This window comes from Colossoma macropomum, unplaced genomic scaffold (genome assembly GCF_904425465.1).
Source record: "Colossoma macropomum unplaced genomic scaffold, Colossoma_macropomum, whole genome shotgun sequence".
NCBI classification, from domain to species: domain Eukaryota; kingdom Metazoa; phylum Chordata; class Actinopteri; order Characiformes; family Serrasalmidae; genus Colossoma; species Colossoma macropomum.
The window spans coordinates 8,680,769-8,693,432 of record NW_023494801.1 but is presented as its reverse complement, the minus strand read 5'-3'; the positions used below and the strand labels follow the sequence as shown (position 1 = coordinate 8,693,432).

Below are 12,664 nucleotides of genomic sequence, written 5' to 3'. Positions count from 1 at the left end.
TCTCCTTTCTCTCTCTCCTTTCTTTCTCTTTTTCTCTACTTTTCTGCTCTCTTTCTGTCCTTCTCTCTCTCTTCTTTCTTTCTATCATGCTCTCTTTCTCTCCTCTCTCTCACGTTCTCTTTCCCTCTCCATCCTGCTTTCTCCCTTTCTCTTTGTCTCTCTCTTCCCTCTCTCTCCCCCTTTTCTTTTTCTTTACTTTTCTTTTTCTCCCTCTTGCTTTTTCTCTCCCCCTTCTCTTTTTCTTTTTCTCTCTCCTCTCTTTTTCTCACCCACTCTTATCTCACTGTTTTTTCCTCTCCTTTTCGTTTTTTTCTCTCTCTTGCATTCTCTCCCCCTCCCCTTCTGTTTCTTTTTCTCCCTATCTCTCTCATCTATCTCTTTCTCTCTCCTCTTCTTTTTCTCCCTCTTGCAATCCCCCTCCTCTTTTTCCTTTTTCTCTCTCCTCTCTTTTTATCCCTCTCTCTCTCGCTCTGTTTCTTTCTCTCCTTTTTTTTTCTCCCTCTTGCATTCTCTCCCTCTCCCCTTCTCTTTCTTTTTCTTTTCTCTTTTTCTCCCCCACGCTCGCTCTCTCGTGCTCTGTTTCTTTCTCTTTCTCTTTTTCTTTTTCTCCCTCTTGCATTCTCTCCCCCTCCCCTTCTCTTTCTCTTCTTTTCTCTCTTTTTCTCCCTTTCTCTCTCATCTTTCTCTCTCATTTTCTTTTTTCTTTTTTCCCTCTTTCATTCTCTCCCCTCCCCTTCTCTTTCTTCTTCTTTTCTGTTTTTCTCCCCACTCTCTCTCTTGCTCTGTTTCTTTCTCTCTCCTTTTCTTTTTCTCCCTCTTGTATTCTCTCCCCCTCCCCTTCTCTTTCTTTTTCTTTTCTCTTTTTCTCTCTCTTTCTCCCTTTCTCTCTCATCTCTCTCTCCCTCTCTCTTTCTCTCTTTCTCTCTCTCTGCATTGTTGTGAAGTGGTTTCTTTCTGTCTTATTTCACACTACACATGCAATTATAGCTCTGCCCCTCCCGCTGGCTGTATCTCCTCTTATCAGCTCAGTCCAGACTGAGATTGTCCCTGTATGGTGTGTGTGTGTGTATCTGTGTATCTGTGCGTGTGCGTCTGTATGTGTGTCTGTCTGCACATTCACACATGCTTGAGCAAAATATATCCTGAATATTAATCTCTTTTTTCCCACCAGAATGTTACATTATTTTTGTTAACAGAAAAATAAGATCTAAAGTTTGTTTAACTTGTAAGTGATGTATGAGTATGTTCCAAAAGTGGATTGTTAATGAAGGATTCTCTCCTTCTTTTTTGCTCCCTCTCTTTCTTCCTCTCTCCAGAATCAGGCTGAAGCGCATTATAAAGGTCATAAACATACTCGTAAATTGAAGGCTTTGGAGGCTCAGAAGAACAAGCAGCACAGACGACAGCTTGAGCACTCACACGGCCGAGAGAGAGAGAAGGAGAGAGAGAGGGACAGAGGGAGAACGAGTGCACCTGAGCCTCTCCCGGCCCTTCTGGAGCCCTGTGCGATGGAAGCATCCAGTAAGTGACCAGACATGTATGTGTGTGTGTGTAAGACTGAGATTACTGAGATTAAGATTAGGGCTATATTTTGGGTTAGAAAAATCGTATTACTTATAGATACTTATATATTTTTATATAATATATTTTTTTTATATATAAAACACCCAAATATACTTTATGTCCAGTATGGAGTTAGTTTTAGGTAAAAACAAAAAATCCTGCTTTGCAGTAAAATAAAGCTCTACTGATCGTTCTAACACAATTTAACAATAAAGGGTCTTAAATGCCGGAGTTAAGGTATAACTGCTAATTCACCTTTTAACCTTGAAGGTTGGCATGCAGACTGCTGGACCATAGCAATGCAGGTAACAGTCTAGCCTAACTAGTAGCTAACAAAAGGGCAAAAAATTCAGACAAACATCAATAATTTAGAGACTAACGGACTCATTTGCATTTGTAGGCACTCTGGTTTCCTGATACATTTACTCTTAAATGAGAAACTGTCAAACACTAAAAAGTCACAAAGCTGAAGTCAGCTTCTCATTCACCAGCTTCTTGTTTGAATTTTCCCATTCCACCTTAAATGGTGCCCAGTTGCCTTCTGGCTCCTCAGGCACCATTTAAGGTGGAACAGAAATTTCCGACAAGAAGCTGGCGAAGGAGAAGCTGATTTCAGCCTTGTAAAAAGACAGATGTTGAGAGACATTTTACAAGAAACTATTCTACTTTTGTGGAAAAGTTTCCTGCCAGAGATGTGAGAAAAGCAGCTATAGTTGAGCTAAAGTTTAAAGCAGAGCAAAGAAAGTCTGTCATTTATATTTTTAGCCTACACTAGTACATTTGAACATACTGAGACACACTTACAGCCAAGATGGTCAAACGTTACTTCATTCAATAAATGGACATAAAATGTTGTGGCTCCCAACACAGATTGATTTTTGTTGAAAGGACAAAATGGCTCTTAACATTTGGGTTGCTGACCCATGTTGTAAGGAGGAGGGAGCCATTTAAGATTCTGCCTGAAACAGTTTGCGGCAGTGTGGTGTCACCTTACCTGAATACTGTGCATTGATTTGCTGAACAGATTTGTCAGGTTGTGCTCGAGAACAGCGCTGCCGTTGGACTGTTTCTGCTGCAAAACATGAATTTGCAATGTCCTGACGATGGACAATAATGGCTTTTATGACAGAATATATGTAGGGTTCAGAATGCTTTATGTGTCAAGAATAACTCATGACAGCTCTTTTTTTGTTGCAAACGAACTCTTCATTTTAATTGTAATAACCTTTCTTTGTTTTACATATTTCAAAATTTAAACACTTTTTGTAGATATTTTTGGTTGGTGGACTATTCTCAGTCCAGGAGTGACACTGAAGTGTTTAAAACCTCCAGCAGCACTGCTGTGTCTGATCTACTCAGACCAGCGCAACACACACTGACACACCACCACCATGTCAGTGTCGCTGCTGTGCTGAGAATGATCCACCACCTCAATAATACCTGCTCTGTGGTGGTCCTGTGGGGTTTGAAAAACAGGGTGAAAGCTAACAAAGTATGCAGAGAAACAGATGGTCTACAATCTGTAATTGTAGAACTACAAAGTGCACAGATATGGTAAGTGAAGCTGATAAAATGGGCAATTAATGTAGAAACAAGGAGGTACTTAATGAAGTTGCCAGTTCAGTTTATGTAATACACATGGGACATATGTATTACCACAAATGGGACTTACGTATGACCCCATGTTTTGACATTGTTAAGAATTAAACATTCCTTAACGAATCAGTGCACTCTGATTGGCCCCCACTTCTGTCTCAAAGACCCTTGGGTAAAGGGCCACTGCTGCGTCCACATCAGTGCATTCCCCACCAAAGCCCACACTAAGGGCATATAGAGGGCGCTTGTGAGCACCTCTTTGATCACCAGAATGAGAACGGGACACCCGACAGCCCACAGGACCACAGGACCTGCTAATTGAGACAGGGCTTAATTATGCTCTGTAGCTCTCTGTAAAATATGTATAGGATTATAGGTATTGTAGTTTTAAGTGTGCTTGCTATTTGGCCCATGGAGAGAAGGCCCGGAAGATAAATTCAGGAGCTGACCGTGGTTTCATTACCTGTTATTTCTCCATTCTTCAGACACTTATTCTTCCTTTATCTGCATGACAGCAAAATTAAAGGAGGAAGAAGAATCTAATAAATGGAGGCATTGAGACGCTGACATTCCTCCGCAGCCTTGTGGACAGAGTGGCAGGGCCAAAGAAAAAGAGAATGGAGCAGGAGAGCTCATCAAATCTGTTAATATTCTGACTGAGGTGACTCAGAGAGGAAACATTCACTATGGAGAAGAGAAAGAAAGAGATTAGATAAGAGAGAGAGAAAGAGAGAGAGAGAGGGTGTAAAAAAGGGAGCTGATTAGCTACTGCTGCTTTTCATATTGTTAATAATTTCTGTGTTTTTCTGGTAATTAAACTTTGGTATTGCTCTCCTTTGTTCAGCCTTGGATCAAAGATGCGCACACACACACACGCACACTTGTGAGCTTGTGAAGTGTGTTAGCAGCATGTGTTATAGTTTGGCTCAGTAACAGATGAACATTCATGATTAACACCACACACATGAGAAATGATACACATTCTCACATGAACATACATGAACATACACTAGAGCCTTGGCTAATCGCTGAGTGGAATTACGATCACTTTCAGGCTACCACATTCACGTACACACCTCCACACACACGCACAGCTGATTGCTTGATGAAATTAGCACTGTTCTGTTATTAAGGCTGCAGCTGCAGGGGCCAATCAGCACGAATTGAGCACGTCAACTTCCATTAGAGCCTGAGAGACACGACACAGACGGGGGTTGGGGGAGGGCAAAGAGCAAGAGATGGAGAGAGAAGAGAAAGAAAAAGAGAATAAGAAAGAGAGAGAGAGGAAAAGAAAGAGAGGTGAGAGAGTGATCAACGGGGAAAGAGATATAAAAAGGAAAAGGAAAAAAGAGGAAGGAAAGAGTGTGAGAGAATAATAGAGAAAAGACAAAAGAGAGCAGAAGAGAAGGAGTGTAAAAAGAGAGAGACAAGGAAGGAAAGAGATGTAAAGATACAAAAGAGAAAGAGAGCAAGAGGATAGAATGAAAAAGAAAGACAGAAAGGAGGAGAGAAGGAGAAAGAGAGGAAAGGACAGAAAAGGAAAAGAAAGGGAGACTGAGAGGAAAAAAGAAAAGAAAAAAGAAAGAGAAAAAGGGAGGAAAATGAGAGCGAGAGGATGAAGGGAGATGAGGAAACGAGAAATAGAGAGAAAGACAGAAAAAGTAAGAGAGACAAAGAGAAAGACAAAGATAGCATGTAATAGAGAAATGGGAAAAGAGAAAGAGGAGAGAGTGTATGAGAGGGAGGGGGAGAGAGAGAGAGAGAAAAGAGAAAGAAAAAGAAGGAGAGAAAGGAAAAAGAAGTAGAGAGGAGAAAGAAGAGAAAGGAAGGAACGAGAGAGATAGAGAGAAAGACAGAAAAAGTAAGAGAGAGAGAAAGAGAAAGACAAAGATTGCATGAAATAGGGAATCAGGTAATGAGAGAGAGGAGAGAGTATTTAAAAGGGAGGGGGAGAGAGAGAAAAACGATAGAAAGAAAAAGAAAGAGAGAGGGAAAATGAAGGAGAGAATGGAAAAAGAAGTACAGAGGAGAAGGAAGGGAAAAGAGGAAAACAAGAGAAATAGAGAGAGAAAGACAAAAAAAAGAGAAAGAGTCATATATATGTGTGGAGAGAGGGAGAGAGAGAGAGAGAGATGGTATAGGTAGAGGTAGGGTCTGTGAAGCTCCTCATATCTGTAGTTGAATGCATAACTGCATTTGAATCAGCCCATCAGTGCTAAACTGCTGTATTGTGTTGTTGGAAATGCAGTATGGCGGCTTTAGGTGTGCAGTGAATTAGTTATGAGTGGACTGTGATATGACTCATTGCATTTACTCTTCTGCACGCAGACGAGAACGAGTGAATTCATACGCTCATGAGAGCGAGGGGTGGCAGAAGAGGAATAAATTGCAGACTGAATTATTCCATCCATTCAGGCACATTGCTATTGATTGACTAAGAAACACTGTTATCAGCACAAGGGAGGCATGCATTGTATAGGTGCCCTATTCTGTAGGAAAACCTTAAAAATATGTTTTTAGTTTTTTGTAATTTTTTTTACATTTTTTTATTATTTTGTTTGTTTTTACATAAAGTTGACGCTCACTTTCTAACACTGCGTGAGCACACATTCAGCTTCCAAATGAGCTTTACCTGTATCACCATGCAAATGAAGTCAAGCAGTGAAAAACCCAGAGTACACGGCCTTCAGTGCCTGCAATACAAACAGAGTGTTTCTCTCTCAACAAAATGAAGAGTTTTACATATACAGTGTTTTTAACTCCTTAAATGGTCATGAGTGGTTCCGGGCTACATAATAATAAGCTTTAAGATGTAATAAGCTGGGGAATTTAAGGGGTGAAAAGCAGCCTCTATATACATTATAGATGTAAAGCATTTAGAATCTGCCACTCCAATAGCAGCTAGCTCTACAAAGAGTTAACAGTCTAAAAGTCTTAAACAGAAAGTTACATTTCGCTGTTGTCGGAGCAAAAAATCTCCAAAATCATAACTTGAGGTTTTTTTACTTTTCCTGTACTTTACTTTTAATGTAAGTCAATGGAACGAGACTTCTTTCCAAGTAATTTTGGGCTGTTTTTTTTAGTCCATTCATCATGAAATATGCACACAATGTAAAGAGCAACAGAAAATGGCATTATTATCAGCTGCCAAACGTGCCTCCACCTGCCAAAATCTCTGCTTTTGGAGAGCATTTAGTTTGTTTGTTTTTTTGGGTTTTATTTGACAGAATTTTTTCGTTGTTGTATAGCTAGGCCTAGAAATGAGTTATAATTTTTACCTTGAGTCTTTTTATAATGTGTTTTGTTTACAGGACTGTTTAAGAAAGTAAATGATGTATTTTTTATTTGTAACCATTCAGTGGTTCATTTTAATAGAACTGTGTCAACCCACTCCACATTTTTTAAGACTGCATTTAAACTATTCAAACCCAAAATCTTGGCACACGCTTCAGAGTATTCATTGGCATTAGCTTTGTACTAAAAAATCTAAAATGATGAAAATGGTGAAAAATCTTACCACCTTTTCACGCGTAAGTCACACAGCATCAGGAAACACATAAGCAAGGCTGTTTGAGATTACTGAACAACTTGACACAAGTGTGTAATGATTTAGCCATGCAGTTTCCACAGTGCTAATAGGTAAAGTTTTCCATTACTTGTTAGCTACAAGGGTTGCTCAATTGGAATCGGCCAAGATTGGAATCAGCAGATTTTTGCCCCAAACAAACAATCGGTTATCAGCCAGTTCTTTGTTTTGATAGACTCGTTGTACTTAATAGCCAGTCATCTCTTATGTTTGATGTAGCACTTTATTTGATTCATTTTATTAAAATAGGAATTTTATGGGCAGTTTGGCCCAATAAAGAGCAAATTATGCTTTTCATGTTGCAGCTTTGGCTAATAGAGAGTACTAGAATTGTCTAGGAGTTCCTTTTGCCCACACAGTGTGAGCTTTGGGTAAAAAGGCTAATTAAAATTAGCAGAATAGAAACAGTTTTCTAGAATAAAAAACTGTCTGTACAGGAATCAGAATTGGAATCAACTATTAAAATTCCTGATTGGTGCATTCCTGTTAGCTACATTAGCCATCCAGCACAAAACTAAAGAAGCAAACTAAAGATACCAAATGTCTATATTTGGAATAAGGGTTTTATGATGTAATTATAACTTAATTACATTATATAACTAAAATATTAATATTAATAAGATACAATAATTCTTATTAATAAGAATAAAATATATTCTTGGTTTGAAAATGGCATTATTATCAGTTGCTGAACATGCCTCCTGAAATCTCCACTTTTCACAACTCACCTTCCACTTTGGCACACCGTTATGTTTTATACACTGTAATCCATGATGTAAATTGGATTTGTGACTGAACCACTGCTTGAATATTAGCATAAACTGAAGTGCTCCAATTATGTACAGTACTATGTGAGTTCAGCCCGAGCACAAGGCCAGTGTCTCCCTCATTCTCCCACCTGTCTCTGTGTGCTGACCCCTCTTATGTGATCTTTAGACATCTTACTGATTTTGTGATTGTAGCAACTCCCTGGTGGCAGAGATTTTATAGAAGAATCGAAGGATGTGAGAAGAGAAATGCTCTCAGTCCAGTGGGAGTGTACTGGAGAGATAGATAGGGAGTGCACAAAGGGGTTTTCACACCTGAATGAAGTGTGAAAACTAATGAAATGGAGTGAATTGCATCGGGTAACACTCAGTGTTCATGTCCCTGTGCTGTGTGTGTATTTTGGACTGTGACTGTGCAGGTTTCTGTGGTGGAGAGATTGATCCTCACTGTTGCTGCTGAGTATCACACTCGTTTGCTTACCTTTATCATTCCACTGGCTTGAGGGAGAGAGAGAGAGAGTAAAAAAGAGAGACGGGGAAGTGGTGGAGAGTACTCAAGAAACCAGAGACAAAATAAAAGAGGCTTTAATGTAGATATGCTTTAATAGTCAGAGTGTGAATGTGTTGACAGCATTTAATGTTGAATTAAAGCTTTGACCAACTTGCTTTTTAACTTCTCTGCTTTTGTTAGATGGAGAATTCATTTAAGACAAAAGTGTTGGTATTTAAGTGACTTCATTTTAACCCTCTGAGGTGCAGGGTTATTACTGTCTTTTTGATATGACATTTAAAGAGCCCATGGCCAATACTTTTCTTGCATTATTGTTTTTCCTAAAGATATTGATTTGAGTGGTTTGATGTAGCAAATTCATTTTTACATGACGATTTTAAATCAAGGGCTATCCCCTTTAACCCCAGGCCTCCAACATAATATTATGAAGAAAAAAAAGTCTTTTAATACTGGCTAAACACTTTCACTAATAACTGTTCTAAGTTCTCAAAAGATGTCAAAAAGGAAAGAGTCTTCAGACGCTGAGTTCGTTGAAGAGGGAAAAAGGCTTCTTCTTTATTTCAGCATCAAGTGGCACAGGGTCTCGAGAGACCCAACTGCGCAAACAGTGTTCCAAACAACAGTTTATATACCATTTATCGGGGGGTAATTTGATATCCCCCCACCTTACTTCTCAAATTTTGATATTAGCTCATTCTCTAATAGGTGCATCTCTTCGTGTATCAATTTGGCCATCGCATGATTAGCTCACTCTTAAAAACTGGTTTCAATAGGTTTTTACCAGTCTGCTTTACCTTTCAAGGTCAACTTGCCCCTCTCTTCACTGGGTTTGTAAGTACACACAGGCCTGTCCTTGAAACCAGGGGCTTTCCAGTGTCTAGAATCTCCTATGCAGACAAACTAAGGCCTACACTTTGTGAGAAAATTAATATTCTCTGTTAGGCAATACTTCCTATTTGGTTATTGATTACAATATCTAATCTATTTGATTACTGATTAAGGGAATAATTATTCAAAATCTCTGTCATCCCATAGAATTAAACAGACTGTTTTTGTTACTATGCCTGTAAGACTGATATGTGTAAATGAGCTCTACAGCAATACAGCTGCACTGTATTGTATTCTCATTCAAAAAGCAGTCCAGACTGCTTATAACTTCAGTGTGATTGGGTAGGGCTAAAGTGCTGTAGGCGGAATTGGCAGATTTATGTGAATGTGTTCACAAATGGCCTTTTTGTAGCTTTGTTTCCTTATATGGACTGTATGGACTGGAGAGTGAACAGTGTGTTTTAAAAATTTCTCAGTGTTTACATACTGCATCAAACCCTTTTATTTAAAGAAAATTTATTTTCTTGAAAAGTTATTTTCAGGGGTTGGCCTAGACCTCTTACTTCCGATGAAGGCAAATCTTAATATCTTAATGCTTCAGCATACTAAGACATTTTGGATAACTGTATGCTTCCAACTTTGTGAGAACAGTTTGGGGAAGGCCCTTTTCTGTTCTAGCAAGACTGAGACCCAGTGCACAAAGCAAGGTCCATAAAGGCATGACTGGGTGAGTTTGGTCTAGAAAAACCTGACCTCACCCCCCATCAAACACCTTTGGGATGAACTAGAACGGAGATTGTGAGCCAGGCCCTCTCGTCCAACATCAGTGTCTGACCTCACAAATGCTCTTCTGGATGAATGGACAAAAATTCCCACAGACACTCAAAATCTTGTAGAAAGCTTCCCAGAAAGGTAGAAGCAGTTATAACTGCAAAGGGGGGACCAACTCTATATTAGTGCTTATCAATTTAGAATGGGATATCGTGAAAGCTTGTGTAGTTGTCCCAATACTTTTGTCCATATAGTGTAGGTAATGCCATGTTTAATTATGTAATGAATCACGTTCACATTCCATTTACATTCTATATCAACAGGTTTGAGTTTGTATTTCCAACTTTTTCCGTTTGTTTTTATGTCAAAGAATTACCAACCCTTGACAAAAATGTAAAGGACATCCTTTCTTTTTGCCACACAAGACTGTCACACAAGACTGTCACATAATACTGTCACACAAGACTGCATAACTTTCCATTAAATCCCTATTATTATAAAATATCTCCTCTCTTACTTACAAACACAAATGTGTTTGAAAATTTATCTGCACTTTCAGCATAATTTCTCTCGCTTTCAAAGTTTATATGCCTTTAGGGAGCTACGAGGGTAATCAATCTCTCTCTCTCTCTCTCTTTTTCTCTTACTCTCTCTCCTTCTCTCTCTCTCTCTCTCTCTCTCTCTCTCTCTTTCTCTCTGTCTCTCTCCCTCTCTCCCCCTCTTTCTCTCTCCCTCTCTCTCTCTCTGTCTCTGTAGCTCTGCTCTGTGACTCAGACTCTGTGGTGAAGCTGGATGATGCTCAGTCCAGCTCAGTCATCCTCACTCCGGTGTCTGAGGTGTCATCGGCAGACGTGCCGGTCTCTCCCCCCTCTCAGCACTCAGATGGCCCACAGGAAGCTGCCTCCGGCCCCAGTGAGACAGTCCCCCAGCGAGATGGCCCTGCAGGAGAGGCCCCGGCGGAGAAAGAACCCAGGAGGAACAGACAGCACCTCTACTGTCCTGTCTGCAAAGTGACCGTCAACTCAGTCAATCAGCTAGAGGCCCACAATAGTGGTACGTAGCTGTAAGACCTTATTCACAAGGACACAGTATAGTATCCGTTAAAAAGACGACAGCTGCCATTAAATTCTCTTAAGAACAAGACAAAGAAGATACCAACGAAAGGCAACGGCAGGATTATGCTTCGTTGTACTTTTAAAAAGTTGACCAGAGTTTGAGGTCAGCCAGCAGGAGACGGTCTGGGGTGGGGCTTTAGTCAGATGTGACGAGGTTCTGTAATTCTAATCCGAATAAATGTAGTTCCAGTTTCTACATTTTAAATGTTTATGTATTGGCATTGGCAGATGTGCACATGAAACATCAGATATTGGCATCAACCCACAATTCTCATATCGGTGCAGCCCTAGTTCACAGTCATGTGGGGGAAAAAAACACTCTCCACCCACAAACTTGCCAACAACAAATCAGCAACATGTATCAGTAGATTTTTGACAGATACCACAATGTCCTTTGTAAACACACACTGTGTGTGTCAATGGTGTAAAATGCGTAAGTATGACGATTCAACTGTATTACTATAATTGATTAGAATAATATTCAAAACAATATGTACTCATCTTTGTCAAAATTAAATTATTGGGCTATTTTAAAATCAATAATTTAAATTACTTAAATTATTAAGTGATTTGGTCGCAGGCACGTTATTATCACGATAACACATGACCTTGAGTGTTCTATTGCTTTTATACAACAGTTAAATAAATAAAGTAAGAAATTAATGAATTGGGCCGTGAACATGGCATTTAGTGTTTTAATGTTAGCAGTTCCTTACGCCAAATTATAGTTCCTTAACAAGCAGCTTCTTGCTATGTCAGAGTAACGAGCTCCGCTCACAGCCGGCAGTTGGTTCTCCAGCTCCACACACAGACCAACTGACAGTTTGGGAATTTAGTGTAGTCTCATCTTCAGAGTCTGACCAAATCAGCTGTCTGTCAAATGTGATCTTAAAAGTATCCATTTTCTGTTTGTGTGCAAAGTAAGAAGTAAAAACGATCAAATGGCTCGAGCGTCTCCTACAACTGTCAAAGACATTGCTTAGCAACGGTGTCTCAGCGGAGTGATACAGTATTTGTGGAAAAAACATGATGTTATGGCGAAATAACAGCGCGGTTAGAACGCTTCTCAACCAATAAGCTTGCTAACTGTGGTATAAAAAAAATTATTCTGAGTCAAACCGATATCATCCAATTGAGTTAAATCAGGGTGAAATCTTGAGATTTCATGACGCACTCAACTGTTTCCTGAAGAGATCAGTGATTTACACCCCTGGTGTGTGTATGTGTATGTTTTTTGGACTAGCCCATGACTCCTGTTTGACTTCTAACAGGCACTAAGCACAAACTGATGCTGGAGGGACAGAGTGTCTTGCCACGACGACGTGGGAAGGTGCTGTCCTCCCGTGCCACATGCAAAAGCAAGAGATTGGCCAACAAAGGCAGCATGGGCGTGGCCAACAAGAGCTTCCATTGTGAAGTGTGTGAGATCCATGTCAACTCTGAGACCCAGCTTAACCAGGTAACACGTACACACACGTGTACACACACACACACATTCATGCACATCCAAGGGCTGTTTACTTGTACCTGAAGATGATGTCACTTCTATCATTAGGAGTTCACTGGATGTTAGATAAGCTTATTAGGTCATAGACTGTGAAATATTAGCATTCCAAGCATAGAATTTAGATTCACCAGTTACATTTATTTGAATTGTACAGCAAATACAGGTCAGTTAGTAGAAGCCTACAGTTAAAGGACAATTCCACTGATTTTTCAAAATTTCTACATAATTCAGTCATTAAGATGTAAACAAAGTCATTCAGATGTGTTTGATATGAAAAACTCAGTTTTAGAAAAACGTGCCAAGTCAGAATTGTTCATGGTGGTGGTGATAGGGCCCAGACATCTGGAGAATTTAGTGCCTCTAAATGCTACCTAACTGAAAGTTATTACATAAAATGGTTATGAAAAAGCTGCCTGAAAC

The 12,664-nt window shown here is 39.6% G+C and overlaps 1 protein-coding gene across 1 annotated transcript in view; it reads left to right on the top strand.

Annotated features, from left to right (window-relative positions):
- Window positions 1-12,664, top strand: part of znf385c (zinc finger protein 385C) — a 140,107-nt gene that overhangs the window by 121,141 nt on the left and 6,302 nt on the right. The window contains exons 5-7 of the mRNA XM_036590549.1: window positions 1,317-1,521; window positions 10,379-10,675; window positions 12,009-12,196. Coding sequence (XP_036446442.1) covers window positions 1,317-1,521; window positions 10,379-10,675; window positions 12,009-12,196 — 690 coding nt within the window. The remainder of the gene's footprint in view (window positions 1-1,316; window positions 1,522-10,378; window positions 10,676-12,008; window positions 12,197-12,664) is intronic.